At 45.9% G+C, this 12,615-nt stretch overlaps 1 protein-coding gene across 1 annotated transcript in view; it reads right to left on the bottom strand.

The window, feature by feature from the left end:
- Positions 1 to 10,706, bottom strand: part of LOC124606418 (mite allergen Der f 3-like) — an 80,384-nt gene extending 69,678 nt beyond the window's left edge. Inside the window, exon 1 of the mRNA XM_047138399.1 lies at positions 10,542 to 10,706. Within this exon, the coding sequence (XP_046994355.1) occupies positions 10,542 to 10,706 (165 nt within the window). The remainder of the gene's footprint in view (positions 1 to 10,541) is intronic.
- Positions 10,707 to 12,615: the final 1,909 nt, after the last annotated feature.

Here is a 12,615-nt window from a genome sequence, read left to right as displayed (position 1 = left end):
TTTTCGCAGCAATGCAGGCTGCTATTCTCCCATGGAGACGATCGTAGAGATGCTGGATGTAGTCCTGTGGAACGGCTTGCCATGCCATTTCCACCTGGCGCCTCAGTTGGACCAGCGTTCGTGCTGGACGTGCAGACCGCGTGAGACGACGCTTCATCCAGTCCCAAACATGCTCAATGGGGGACAGATCCGGAGATCTTGCTGGCCAGGGTAGTTGACGTACACCTTCTAGAGCACGTTGGCTGGCACGGGATACATGCGGACGTGCATTGTCCTGTTGGAACAGCAAGTTCCCTTGCCGGTCTAGGAATGGTAAAACGATGGGTTCGATGACGGTTTGGATGTACCGTGCACTATTCAGTGTCCCCTCGACGATCACCAGTGGTGTACGGCCAGTGTAGGAGATCGCTCCCCACACCATGATGCCGGGTGTTGGCCCTGTGTGCCTCGGTCGTATGCAGTCCTGATTGTGGCGCTCACCTGCACGGCGGCAAACACGCATACGACCATCATTGGCACCAAGGCAGAAGCGACTCTCATCGCTGAAGACGACACGTCTCCATTCGTCCCTCCATTCACGCCTGTCGCGACACCACTGGAGGCGGGCTGCACGATGTTGGGGCGTGAGCGGAAGACGGCCTAACGGTGTGCGGGACCGTAGCCCAGCTTCATGGAGACGGTTGCGAATGGTCCTCGCCGATACCCCAGGAGCAACAGTGTCCCTAATTTGCTGGGAAGTGGCGGTGCGGTCCCCTACGGTACTGCGTAGGATCCTACGGTCTTGGCGTGCATCCGTGCGTCGCTGCGGTCCGGTCCCAGGTCGACGGGCACGTGCACCTTCCGCCGACCACTGGCGACAACATCGATGTACTGTGGAGACCTCACGCCCCACGTGTTGAGCAATTCGGCGGTACGTCCACCCGGCCTCCCACATGCCCACTATACGCCCTCGCTCAAAGTCCGTCAACTGCACATACGGTTCACGTCCACGCTGTCGGGGCATGCTGCCAGTGTTAAAGACTGCGATGGAGCTCCGTATGCCACGGCAAACTGGCTGACACTGACGGCGGCGGTGCACAAATGCTGCGCAGCTAGCGCCATTCGACGGCCAACACCGCGGTTCCTGGTGTGTCCGCTGTGCCGTGCGTGTGATCATTGCTTGTACAGCCCTCTCGCAGTGTCCGGAGCAAGTATGGTGGGTCTGACACACCGGTGTCAATGTGTTCTTTTTTCCATTTCCAGGAGTGTATATTTCACAACGGCTGTAGTGTCCGCAGTGCCTGTTCCTTTGGGCATGCAAGCATTTACTAAGAGACATTGCATTGTGCTTTATACAAGCGCAGGCATTGCAATATCGTATTTATCCGTCGACTTGAGGCTGGTGACTTTAGATTAAAATGTCTACCCTGTGCGGGAATTACAGTAAGTGCGCGAGTGCAGATTAATGACGCTCGGGCGACGACGGGGCCCCTATGATCATTTCTGGTGGTGTAAGGTTTCCTAATTATTGTGTTAATTAGTCGACTTTGGTGGTTTACGAGCAACATTTGCAAGCGACTCCCAGTTAGGATCGAGTTGTGCAGCGTGCGCCAGTAACACAAAGGTAGAGCGACCGCTTGCGACAGGCGGGAGATTCGTGTTCGAGTCTTGGTGTAACACAAATTTTCGATGTCTTAATTTTTTTCTGCAGTTAGTGGTTGCCCGTATTCTCAACTGCTAATATATTTCCTGTATTACATAACGGCTCTAGCGGCCAGAGTGCCGTAGGAACATTGCATCCTACTTCTTACAAACACGGAACTGCAGTATCATACAGTTATGTTATCCTCCTTGCCTGCTTGTTATATCATAATTCTGAAGTTCGAAAAGTGAGGGTTTCAGGCCGTAAACTTATGTATATCGGTCGGAAGCACTTGTCCTCCGTCACTAGTGTGTTGCAAACCGCCGGCCGGTGTAGCCGTGCGGTTCTAGGCGCTTCATTCTGTAGCCACAAGACCGCTACGGTCAGTTTCGAATTCTGCCTCGGGCATGGATGTGTATGATGCCTTAGGTTATTTAGGTTTGCGTAGTTCTAAGTCTAGGGGACTGATGACCTCAGATGTTAAGTCCCATAGTGCGTAGAGTCATTTGAACCTTTTTCTTTTCTTTTTTTTTTTTTTTTTTTTTGGTTGCATATTTCGAGCGTACGTTTAGTGAATTTTTATCGTATACCCGCAGAATAAATTACTTTCTGTGGACTATTAGGATGATCCTACGTAAGTAACATAGCACTTGAATGATATCATCAGGTTACCTTCCATTCAGAAGGCTGTTGCACTCAGCGCCTGTTATATTGCCTTCTAAATAATAGATTTCAGCTATCAGTTGTCCTTTTTAAATTTTATTGGCAGATCTAGATTTCAGCTAGAAACTAGCCATTCTCAATGCACTATCATTTTTGATCAATGCATGTAATGCTTGTTGATCGGGCTTCATCCACAGTTCATTGAATACTGAGCATTCAATGAAGTATGGATGAAGCCCGCACTGAGGAGAGGTATCGATGTCGGACGGTGAGGCCCGGCACGAAGTCGTGTTCGAAAACATCCCAAAGGTGTTCTATAGGATTCAGGTCAGGACTCTGTGCAGGCCAGTCCATTACAGGGATGTTATTTTCGTGTAACCACTCCGCCTCAGGCCGTGCATTATGAACCGGTGCTCGATCGCTTTGAAAGATGCAATCGCAACCTCCAATTTCTCTTCAACAGTGGGAAGCAAGAAGGTACTTAAAACACCAACGTTGACCTATGCTGTGATAGTGCCACGAAAAACAACAAGGGGTGCAAGCCCCCTACCTCAAAAATACGATCACACCATAACACCACTGCCTCCGAATTTTGCTGTTAGCACTCCACACGCTGGCAGATGACGTTCACCGGGCATTCGCCATACCCGCAACTTGCCATCGGATCGCCACATTGTGTACCGAGCTTCGTCACTCCACACAACTTTTTTCCACTGTTCAATTTTCCAATGTTTATGCTCCTTGCACCAAGCGAGGCGTCGTTTGGCATTTACCAACGTGATGTGTGGCTTATGAGCAGCCGTTCGACCATGAAATCCAAGTTTTCTCACCTCCCTCCTGACTGTCATAGTGCTTGCAGTGGATCCTGGTGGAGTTTGGAATTCCTGTGTGATGGTCTGATCTCGCTATTACACATTACGACCCTCTTCAACTGTCGGCGATCTCTGTCAGTCAACAGACGAGGTCGGCCTATACGCTTTTGTGCTATACGTGTCCCTTCACGTTCCCACTTCACTATCACATCGGAAACAGTGGAGCTAGGGGTGTTTAGGAGTGTGGAAATCTCGCGTACAGACGTATGACCCAAGTGACGCCGAATCACCTGACGACGTTCGAAGTCCGTGAGTTCCGCGCAGCGCTCGATTCTGCTCTCTCTCGATGTCTAATGACTACTGAGGTTGCTGATGTGGAGTACCTGGCAGTAGGTGTCAGCACAATGCACCTAATATGAAAAACGTATGTTGTTGTGGGTGTCCGGATACTTTTGATCACAACTCTCTGCATCTGCAAAACAACGGTCGGAACGTTCTACGAATCGTTCAAATCCTCGACGACAGAAATCCGTTCGCTGGTCACGGGGCCATTTGAGAATCGTTGTGTGAACGTCGTTGGAATATTCCTCCCCCCCCCCCCCCATCCCCCCAAAGGTGTTCTTCTAGCTTGCCGAAGAGATGGAATTCTTTCGGTGCAAGAGCTCGAGTGTATGGCGGTCGCTCCCAAACTTCTCGTCTAAAACGATGAAGTAACGGTTGTTTTGCGCGCGCCGCGTGGGTCCTTGCATTGTCGTGCAAGAGAACAATGCCTTTGCTTAATTTTCCACGCCTCTTCTTTATGTCCTCGCTCAGCGACGGTAGTGTTGCACAGTAAGAATCAGTACTGATGGTTGTGCTTTTTGACATAAAAATCTGTGTACACATCTCCTTCACAGTAAAAGAAAACGGTGGTCATGACCGTCCTCTCTGAAGGCGCCGCTTTATATTTGTTCCACATAGAGACTGTCTTCGTCTTGCAGGCGTGAAATAATGGAACCCTATCTCATCGTCCTTAATGATGTGGATCAGGAAATGATTGCCTTCTAATGTTGAAGGAAGTCCAGAGACACCATAAATCTGGCGCCTTTGTGTGCAGGTGTCGGTGACCGCCAAATCCAGCGAACACCATTTCCGATACTGCAGACGATCTCGAATGATGGGTGAGGACTGCCTATTGAGATACATATCTGCTCGATTGCCTGGACATTTTCGTCTGTGGTTGATGTCGGTGTCCTTTCTTTGCGGTCTGCATCGTCCACTTCTGTGTGGCCTTGGTCAGTTTATTGACACCATTTCACGATGGCTGGACGTGGCATTGCCTTTGAACCCTAATACCAACAGCATTTCACGGTGAACCTGTGTGGTATTTAGAGATTTTGCCCACAAAATTCGTATTGTCGAGCGTTCTTCACATTTAGAGTACGTCTCCAGTTGCAGGCCCATTTCAGTCGCACACTGTGAAGCCCCTGGTACAAATACCGCAGCAGAACTATGTCTGCGGAGACCCCAAAGGTGTAGGGGAGTGAGTTGAACATTGGAACGCTTCTCAGACTTTCACCTGTAGCCAGTCCTGTAATAAAAGTTTAATATGATTTCTTATTCCATTTTGAAAAGAGTTCACTTTATGTTTGCTGCAATCCTGAAAATACGAAAATTACTCTGGAAAAGTAAGGTTTTTTCATATGTGAAAAACAGTTCCGAGGTACAACATGGTCAAATATCTAGGAAAAACTACGAGTATACTATTAAAATATAAACGTGTTGCAATGGAGAAAATATTGTCAGTACTGTATTTGGCAGTTTATATGTTACATTATTACTCTACTGCACGCTGATAATCAGTAAGTGAAACAAAATAAGAAGAAGCATGATTAAGATCCAATTACAAGCTACAAACATTTTGAAATAGATGCCACTGGCAAGTAACAAAGTTTTCCTGTTTAGAGGCAGGGAATGTTGTTAAAACATTAAATCAGTTCAGTTCATTTTCTAATATCAAGTGTTCCATGGGAAAATAGCTTCTATTTCGAGCTACAAGGTGGTACACGACTGAAGGAATGTGGTTTAACCGCCCACACGTTATGTAACTGCTTTTAAAAATACACAGAATTTTACTGAGTATAAAACTCTATAACTGAAGAATTAACAGAATTCTCAAATAGATTTCATATAGTATACAGCACCAGGGGCGATGCTAGAAATCGGTCAAGGGGGTGGGGGGTGGCTAATGTTTGGGACGGGGCAGGGGGGGGGGGGGTTGGGGGAATGGAATATCGGTTAACAAAAGGAGAGTTGGGGTCCTCCACCGACAAATTGGTAAAATTTGGTGTAGCTTAAAGTAGTTTTTGGTAACTGTTTTGGAGTTCAGGGTAAAAACGTGTCTACAGAATGTGTATGCCCGAGAAAACAGTAGGATTTGATCCAGATGTCCGGCGATTCCGAAGTTTTTGTCTGGAGTCAGCAATTTAAGTGTTGGTAGGCATACCCGGCATGTTTAGCTTTCTTGATTATTGTAAGGGGTCTAATACATTAGTATACATCCAGTGTATATTAATAAATAATAAGACGCCCATTTTAAGTTAAATGATATTTATTGGTTTAGATAGTAAGTTATTTGCCGCTATTATTCTTTTGTTAAAATGTATTTGAAATAGATTGCAACCTATATTGCTACATAATTACAAAAAAATGATTGAATCTGTTGAAGTAATTTATTCGCTGATTTCTGATGTCATTTTATCCAATGTAATACAATGTAATATGATACTCCATTTGGGTAGGGGGGGCGCTATAGCCCCCATAGCCCCCCCCCCCCCTTGGCCACCGCCCCTGCACAGCGCTTAAATATACCGAGGTGACAAAATTCGTGGGATACCTCCTAATGACGTGTCAGACATTCTTTTCCCCCGCCTAGTGCGGGAACTCAGCGTGGCAGAGATTCAACTAGTAGTTCGATGGCCCCTGCAGAAATATTTAGCCCTGCTGCCTCTATAGCCGTCCATAATTGCTGAAGTGTTGCTGGTGCAGTATTATTTGCCCGAGCTGACCTCTCGATTACGATCTATAAATGTTCGATGGCATTCATGTTGGGCGATTTGTGTGGCCAAATCACTCCCTTGAACTCTGCAGAATGTTCTTCAAACCAATTGCGAACAATTGCGGTCCGATGACATTGCGCATTGTCATTCACAAAAACTCCGTCTTTGTTCGGGTACATGAAGTCGATGAATGGCTGCAAACGGTCTCCAAGTAGGCGAACATAACCATTTCTAGTCAATGATCGGTTCAATTGGACCAGTAGACCCAGTCAGTTCCATGTAAACACAGCGCACGCCATCAGTGCCAACCGAGCGAGGTGGCGCAGTGGTTAGCACACTGGACTCGCATTCAGGAGGACGACGGTTCAATCCCGCGCCCGGCTATCCTGATTTAGGTTTTCAGTGATTTCCCTAAATCGCTCCAGGCAAGTGCTGGGATGGTTCCTTTGAAAGGGCACGGCCGACTTCCTTCCCCATCCTTCCCTAATCCGATGAGACCGATGACCTCGCTGTTTGGTCTCTTCCCACAAACAACCCAACCCAGTCCTACATAGTAAGAGAGTAAGCCTAGCCACAGTGCCTTGTTGACAGTTCGGGTCCATGGCTTCGCGAGGTTTGCGACCCACTCGAACCTTTCCATCAGCTCTTACTGACTGAAATCGAGGCTCATCTGACCAGAACACGGTTTTCCTGTCGTCCAGTCTCTAACCGATATGGTCACGAGTCCAGGAGAGGCGATGCAGGCGATGTCGTGCTGTTAGCAAAGGCACTCGCGTCGGTCGTCTGCTGCCATAGCCAACTTTCGCCGCTCCGTCCTAGCGGATACGTTCGTCGTACGTCGACATTGATTTCTGTGGCTATTTCACTCAGTGTTGCTTGTCTGTCGGAACAGGTAACTCCACGAAAACGTCGCTGCTCTCGCTTATTAAGTGAGAGGCCGCTGCTCTCGCTCGTTAAGGCCGTTGTTCGTGGTGAGACGTAATGCCTCAAATGTGGTATTCATGGCTCATTCTTGACACTGTGGATCTCGGAATATTGAATTCTCGTAACGATTTCCGAAATGGGATGTCCCATGCGTCTAGCTCCACCTACATTCCGTGTTCAAAGTCTGTTAATTCCAGTCATGTGGCTATAATCGCGTCTGAAACTTTTTCACACGAATCACTTCAGGACAAATGACAGCTCGGCCTGTGCGCTGCAATTTTATAGCTTGTGTGCGCGATACTACCGCCATCTGTATATTTGCGTATCGCTATCCCATGACTTGTCACCTCAGAGTATGTAGAACTCGTAATATTTATAAACGCTGCACAAAACACAACCCCGTTTCTCAGAACAGCAAAAACAGTAGAAAATACTGGAAACTGCTTATGATGTCTATAGTGTGTGTCCCTAAATGTGAATGTGAAATCTTTCGCTAGACTGAAACATCAACCAGTAAACATGATTTGTTCCTAGGTGCAACACTCTCCCCAACTATCTCCTGACGGTGTGCCAGTCTTGCTGCGTAATGGGACGGCATGTGTACCCTGATTGCTGGAACTCCTACATATGTAGATAATAAATCAGTTTACATCACTTTCAAAAAACTATTCGTAGATTCAAGTTTTCGAGAGACGGAGTTATCCTAGAACAAATTTCGTGAATTTTGACTCAGGAGGAAAACACGGCAAGTGACATTACCAAACTTCCGAGAAACTTCACTCAGTTGAAGAGGAGTCAAAATAAGCGAACACGTGTCTCCGCTAATCCGTAGATACTTCACTCTTTCTTAGAAAAGATTTTGACTTAATTTAGATACCTTTTAGAGCACGTTAATACCCGGCGAAATGATGACATAGGGGATATCGTCGCGGCATCTCACTTTCTGCGCCCCGTGTTCGAAACCCGATTCCTGTGTCATTTATTTCAGTTTTTTCATTAATCTACGCATGTCCGTACAAGTTTACTAAGCGAAAGTTTCTTATTAAGTCAGGGGATACAAGGTCATTATATTAATTGTAAAATTACTACATGGTTTCACGATAACTGTCACATTTATCATACACTACCAGCCATTAAAATTGCTACACAACGAAGATGACGTGCTACAGACGCGAAATTTAACCGACAGGAAGAAAATGCTGTGATATGAAAATGATTAGCTTTTCAGAGCATTCACACAAGGTTGGTGCCGGTGGCGACGCTACAACGTGCTGACATGAGGAAAGTTTTCAACCGATTTCTCATACACAAACAGCAGTTGACCGGCGTTGCCTGCTGAAACGTTGTTGTGATGTCTCGTGTAAGGAGGAGAAATGCGTACCATCACTTTCCGACACTGATAAAGGTCGGATTGTAGCCTATCGAGATTGCGGTTTAACGTACCGCGACATTGCTGCTCACGTTGGTCGAGATCCAATGACTGTTAGCAGAATATGGAATCGGTGGGTTCAGGAGGGTAATACGGAACGCCGTGCTGGATCCCACCGGCCTCGTATCACTAGCAGTCGACATGACAGGCATCTTATCCGCATGGCTGTAACGGATCGTGCAGCCACGTCTCGATCCCCGACTCAACAGATGGGGACGTTTGCAAAACAACAACCATCTGCACGAACAGTTCGACGACGTTTGCAGCAGCATGGACTATCAGCTCGAAGACCATGGCTGCGGTTACCCTTGACGCTGCATGACAGACAGGAGCGCCTGCGATGGTGTAATCAACGACGAACCTGGGTGCACGAATGGCAAAACGTCATTTTTTCGGATGAATCCAGGTCCTGTTTACAGCATCATGATGGTCGCATCCGTGTTTGGCAACGCCGCGGTGAACGCACATTGGAAGCGTGTATTCGTCATGGCCATACTGGCGTATCACCCGGCGTGATGGTATGGGGTGTCATTGGTTACACGCCTCGGTCACCTCTTGTTCTCACTGACGGCACTTTGAACAGTGGACGTTATATTTCAGACATGTTACGACCCGTGGCTCTACCCTTCATTCGATCTCTGCGAAACCCTACATTTCAGCAGGATAATGCACGACCGCATATTGCAGGTCCTGTACGGGCCTTTCTGGATACAGAAAATGGGTCGACTGCTGCCCTGGCCAGCACATTCTCCAGATCTCGCACCAATTGAAAGCGTCTAGTCAAAGGTGGCCAAGCAACTGGCTCGTCACCATACGCCAGTCACTACTCTTGATGAACTGTGGCATCGTGTTGAAGCTGCACGGACAGCTGTACCTGTACCCGCCATCCAAGCTCTGTTTGATTCAATGCCCAGGCGTATCAAGGCCATTATTATGGCCAGAGGTGGTTGTTCTGGGTAGTGATTTCTCAGGATGTAAGCACCCAAATTGCGTGAAAATGTAATCACATGTCGGTTCTAGTACAATATATTTATCCAATGAATACCCGTTTATCATATGCATTTCTTCTTGGTGTAGCAATTTTAATGGCCAGTAGTGTATATTATATGTGTTTATGGTGTTTTTAGGGGTTATAATCATTTTAAATTCTCGTATCTCATATTTCATTCTTATATCAATTGTTCTATTAATTCATATATTTTATTCCTTTGTTTATTCTTGAGGAAGATTTAGGGCATTCTCTTCGATGATACCGATCGGAAATTCCGAACACTACTACAACCGATCGGAGGGAGGTTAATCACAGTGACATTTCTTCGTATGAATCTCACTCGTGAAAGAAATATCGTTAACATTGCTGAAGATTTAACGCATTGGCAATAATTTCTCGGCAAACCACGCATCACGGATCACTTTACCGGAAACTGGCGCTTACAATTCATTATGAGTCAAGATTCATTACAGAAATTTCACCGCAAATGATTTCGTATAATTTTCTCGTTCTTTTACATTTTTAAATTCATTCACGAGAAATAAAGTTAGTAGATGAATAAGGACACTGGAAAACATATGTAGACGAATGACAGCAAATAATAATAATAATAATAATAATCTGGCTTCGAACACGGGACGCAAAACTGTGAATTCGCGAAGATAGCCACTTTGCTACCGCTGCGACTGAACAACTTATCCTCTGAATCGGCACATAAATTACGTCGAAAAATTTGCCCGTCGTTTTCTCAGTCAGGTGTCTACGGAAAAACTGATACACATGTTCGTTTGCTTTGATCCCTCTTCCACTGAGCGAAGTTTCTGGGAAATTGGATTATGTAATTTGCAGTGTTCTCCTCATCATTAGTTTCTGGTTCCGGGTCTCTCATGTCAAACTGATACATCTGCGCTTCAAGATCATCATAGAAAGACACCGTATAATGAAATCGCCGTCGTCGCGAAATTAAGCATGAACTTGCCTTTATTCTGTCACAGATTTGCTAATTGCTCCGGAAGCAGCGCGCATTCTGTAGCGGGCACATCACGCCACAGGGCAGGCCTACCTTGAGGATGCATATGTCGTGCAGCAGTGTGTCGCCGTCGTAGCCCGGGTGGACGACGGCCGCCTGCAGCTTGTGTCGCGTGCCGCCCTCGTGAAGCCGTGTCGTGCCGGACAGCACCGACAACAAGCTCATGTCCCTGTGGTCCGAATCATGGTCAGCAGTCATCACACTTTCCGCTAGCAAAAAATAATCGTAATCATATGCATAGGCGCGTTTTGGTTTCTTTCCTATTCACAAAAAGAATCAGCTGAAGGGTGTCCGGCAAGCAAGGACAAATTTGAACTTTGCGCCATTTTGTCGTAGTACGGTTGGCAGACGTGGTTTTTCCATGTCTGTTATCTGTGATCCTTTCCATTACTATCCTGATAGCTTCTGTATGGTGAGCATTGTTGTTTGATGTTTATTTTTCTCATGGAACCGATGGCAACTGAGTAACGTATCCAAGTGATTAAAACTTATTACAACAACAATGAAAGTCCAACAGCAACCTTTCGTGACTTGCGTGTAACACTCGGAAGTAACGCTGCTCCAACCAAATCATAAGTTCGGAAGTTGATCCGGAAGTTTGTGACACGGGTTGTGCTTCAAAAGTTAAGAAAACAGGACAAACGCTTTCCGTTTGAACACAAGAAAACACTACTGTCGTGGTCGACAATGTGGGTGTAAGCCCCAGAAAATCGGTTCGCAGACGAGCTCAACAATTGGATTTATCACATAGTTCACTGCATGAAATACTTTCAAAAGATCTGAAAATGCATGCGCACAAGATTCAACTTACGCACGAGTTGAAGCCTGCAGATAGTGGAAAGAGACATCGATTTGCTCAATGGATCTTGGCTCGCCAAGTTGAGAACGAGAACTTCACAAAAAGAATAATTTTCTCATATGAGGCGCACTTCCGTCTCAGTGGGTACGTCAGCAAGCAGAACTGCGGAATTTGGGGTTACGAAAATCCGCGAGAGGCTGGGGAAGATGAGATGCATCCACAACGCACGACTGTGTGTCATGGTTTCTGGGCAGGAGGAGTAACTGGCCCGTACTATTTCGAAAATGATGGAAGAGCTACCGTCACTATGAACGGCGAGCGTTACCGAAACATGGTTTCTGACTGTTTTTTCCCTCTTACTGATGAAATAGACGATTTTTTGCTTCAACAGGATGGTGCGACATGTCACATATCCCGTGGAACGATTGCTCTGATGAATGAAAAGTTTCCTAAAAAAATTATGTCTTTGTATGGCAACCAGGAATCGCCTGCCAGATAATGTGCTCTCATGCCTTGTGACATTCTTTGTGGGGATTTGTGAAATCAAAAGTGTACGTGAACAAACCACAAACTATATACTAATTGAAGGATGAAATTGAAAGGGTTGTTAACGGCATCCCACCAGATGATTGTGAACGATTCATCGAGAACTTCAATGAACGCACTGCTTGTTGGCGAGCGGCCTTGGGTGATCATATGGAGGATATAATTTTTCATGCATAAATCGGAGAAGTTACCTAATGTGTTTGTAAAAAAATAAAACATTACATTTTCAACAAATTTTGTATGTAGTATACTACTTTTATATTCGTCCCTACTTCCCAGACATCCTCTATATAACGTTCGTAAGAGTATGTAGGTGCACGTACAGGTACAGTTGGTGACGGAATTACTGAGATCCCTCGCCTCATCGTTATGCTGAACCGCATGCTGAACTGGCTTTTAAGACAGCATAACATGCAATGAGATGAAGTGCTGTCAACATATTGTGTATAGACGTGAAGACGAATAATCATCCGAACATTGTCAGACAGTTTTAGACAATATGGGGAGACTATATTGCTGTAGATTCATTTAGTTCTTGTGCTTACCTATTGAGTTTAATAAATAACGAGAAGACGCTGCTTAGTACGCTCTGTACTAATAAAAATGACGTATAACTGGTCATGATAATCTTACGAAAAAAGTCTTTTCACTAAAACAAAGTACTATCCCAAATTGTCACGAATTAGCAGGATAATACACGCTTCAGGCTTCGAAACGGTCTGTGCCTACATTCAGTCCAAAGTGATACGGAAGTAACTTTAC

Source organism: Schistocerca americana, chromosome 3 (genome assembly GCF_021461395.2).
Source record: "Schistocerca americana isolate TAMUIC-IGC-003095 chromosome 3, iqSchAmer2.1, whole genome shotgun sequence".
Lineage (NCBI taxonomy): Eukaryota > Metazoa > Arthropoda > Insecta > Orthoptera > Acrididae > Schistocerca > Schistocerca americana.
Note: the sequence above shows the minus strand (reverse complement) of the source record. Positions and strands in the feature narration are given on the sequence as shown.